At 35.7% G+C, this 3,139-nt stretch overlaps 1 protein-coding gene across 1 annotated transcript; it reads left to right on the forward strand.

Moving 5' to 3' along the window:
• Positions 1-1,089: 1,089 nt before the first annotated feature.
• LOC142630368 (galactolipase DONGLE, chloroplastic) lies at positions 1,090-2,537 on the forward strand. The gene has a single exon (XM_075804359.1). It carries the CDS (start codon positions 1,094-1,096, stop codon positions 2,435-2,437), a length of 1,344 nt encoding a protein of 447 aa, XP_075660474.1. The 5' UTR covers positions 1,090-1,093; the 3' UTR covers positions 2,438-2,537.
• Positions 2,538-3,139: the final 602 nt, after the last annotated feature.

The raw sequence follows: 3,139 nt of genomic DNA on the forward strand, positions 1-3,139 counted from the left end.
TAGCAAAATAATTTTAAAATGTGTGAATAGTACCGCGGGACCCATTTTTACTGAAAAAGTTACTGAAAAGTGAAATTTGTGGGTCCGTGAACAGTGCACGAATGCACTGTTCACAGAAAATTGGGTCAACACTTGCGGCTGGAGAGAAAAAAAAAAAAAAAAAAAAAAAAGAAGGCAAAACTTGGACGCAAAACGTGGACGCTGAATCCAAACCGCACCATAATAACAAAAAGTCCGTGTCTCTTTGACATCTTATTTTTCAAACCAGTACATTGTTTTTAGATACAACTTTTTCAAATAATTTATTTTAAAAAAAAAAACTAAAAAATAAATTGTACCAAAGTTTGGTACAATTATTTATACTTAAGAGATATAACATGTTTGATGAATTGGAGCACTGGATATAAACCAAATCATTGACGGAATTGTGATATACAAAGTGTGCGTTTGGAAAGGAATTATAAATTAAAATTATTTTATTATTTAGCTTATTTTTCCTACTATTTATGGACTTTACTATACTTTTTGACACTATTTATAGGCTCACTGTACTATTTCAACTAACTTTTACCTTATTTATAGTATTTTCAGCAAAAATTTTCAGTTTCAGCAAAATAAACTAACTTTTACCTTTATCTACCATACTTTCAGCAAAAATTTTCAATTTCAATAAAATAAGCGGTATCCAATCATACCAAATCAGATAAATCACCTAATTAAAAAAAAGAGAAAAGAGAAAAGAGAAAAGAAAGTCAACTTAAAAAAAAATAAAAATAAAATAAGGGATTAAAAAATTAGTTGAATTATTTCCCGCCCATATTCAACAGCCGCAACGAGTTGTAAAAGAACCCACCTCTCAACCGACCACTTAAATTAAAAGGATTGGAAATTTGAAGGCTCTAGTCAAATCCTCGCCAAACATGCCTTTTTATTTTCTTTATAATAATTTCACTTTCATCTTTGTGTAAAGTGTAACAAATAAACATGGCACTTATCTTCTTATATAAACCCCATTGCCCCCACCGTCCACCACAATAATCTTCTCTCTCTGTCTTTCTAGTCTCAGTCTCTCTTTCTCATACACCTGAATTCCATGGCTTCCTCCACAGTTCTCATGCCAAACCCACATACCAACAACCATGTTACATTTTCAGAAAACATTAGACCCAAGTCACAACACTCTTTTGGTCAGGTTTCACTGCCTAATAAAACTGAAACCTCTTTAGCTAGACACTCAGTTGCTGCTTCTTATGTAGCAACAAAAACAGCAGCAACAACAACAGTGTCATCCAGGGCCTTAAAAACTAGCTCAACTACTACTTCTTCTTTGTCTCACTTTTGGAGAGAGGTTCATGGTTTAAACAACTGGGAAAATCTTGTTGAACCATTGCACCCACTTCTCCGGCAAGAGATTATTCGGTACGGGGAGTTTGTCACCGCTTGTTACAAGGCTTTTGATCTAGACCCCAACTCAAAACGTTACTTGAATTGTAAGTATGGGAAGAAGAACATGTTGAATGAAGTTGGGATGGAGAATTCCGGTTACAAGGTCACTAAGTACATCTACGCCACGCCAGACATCAATATTCCAATCCAAAATGATGCCCCTTGTGGACGTTGGATTGGTTATGTTGCAGTGTCCGATGATGAATCAGTTCGGAGACTTGGGAGGAGAGACATAGTCATTACTTTCAGAGGAACAGTGACTAACCATGAATGGATCGCAAACCTAATGAGCTCACTCACACCGGCACGGCTAGACCCTCATAATCCGAGGCCAGAAGTGAAGGTGGAAGCGGGATTTCTGAGTTTATACACTTCAGACGAGAGTGATAGCAAGTTTGGCCTCGGAAGTTGCCGAGAACAGCTTCTATCCGAGGTGTCTCGGCTGTTAACAAAGTACAAAGGTGAGGAACTTAGCATTTCAATAGCAGGACATAGCATGGGGAGCTCACTAGCTCTCCTACTTGCTTATGACATCGCCGAGCTTGGATTAAATAAAGGGAATTCAAGCCGGGAAAAACCAATCACAGTTTTTTCATTCGGAGGCCCGAGAGTCGGGAACTCTGGATTCAAGCAAAGGTGTGAGGAATTGGGTGTTAAAGTACTAAGAATAGTGAATGTCAATGACCCCATTACAAAGATGCCTGGGGTTTTTTTGAATGAGAATTTTAGGGTTTTTGGGGACAGATATGAGTTACCTTGGAGTTGTTCATGTTATGCTCATGTGGGTGTTGAGTTAGTCCTTGACTTCTTCAACATGCAAAACCCTTCTTGTGTTCATGATCTGGGGACATATATCAGCTTGCTTAAATGTCCCAAGAAACTACAGTTCCAAAGGAATACTGTAGATTTACTCGACAGAGCAAGAGAGATGCTCATAAGTGCACAAAATTTTAACATGTTGCCTTGGGAAATGCTACCAGCATTATGGTAAACTTGGTTATCTGATCACAAAACATGTGATTGTTGATAATCTGAAGTACTCTTTGAAATCCTCGACCTTGATATATATATTTTTTTTTCCCCCTTTTTGAGGGTGGAGGATGGAGTTAGTTATATATCAAAGTAGAAATTTTGTAAAATGTACAATATTAGGGAAGATTTTTTATAATCTCTTAATTGAATATAATTATGAGTATTTTTACTGTAGAATAATAATCTAAATCTTGTATCTAATGAAAGTATTAGCAAATTTTCGGTCTCATTTTTTCAGTTCCTTTTTTTTCCCTATAAATTTATACTGTTAATTAGATGAAGTTTCACCTCTTGATCTGTTTTCCTTGATGAAGTTTTCTAGCCTGAAGATTAGAAGTCACGCATGTGTTATCTAAATCATCATAATTTGAAAATTTTCTAGCTTAGTTTTAGGAGCAAATTCGAACTATGATTGGAACAAAGTAGTCTACTGATTATTGTAAAAAATAATTCTGCATCAATTAAAGCCTATTCACATGCATACGTGCAGTGTATCATACTCTCTGTAAAGCATTTACTTAGTCAAACTGTCCATGTTGATTGGGAGCTATTACAATTGAAATTCCGACTAATTTATAGAATCTAAATCAGTTCAGATTGCTGCTCTTTCCTTACTATAATCATACCTCTGTTAGACCATTTTTGTCATTACTGCAATCAT

This window comes from Castanea sativa, chromosome 4, assembly GCF_040712315.1.
Source record: "Castanea sativa cultivar Marrone di Chiusa Pesio chromosome 4, ASM4071231v1".
NCBI lineage: Eukaryota > Viridiplantae > Streptophyta > Magnoliopsida > Fagales > Fagaceae > Castanea > Castanea sativa.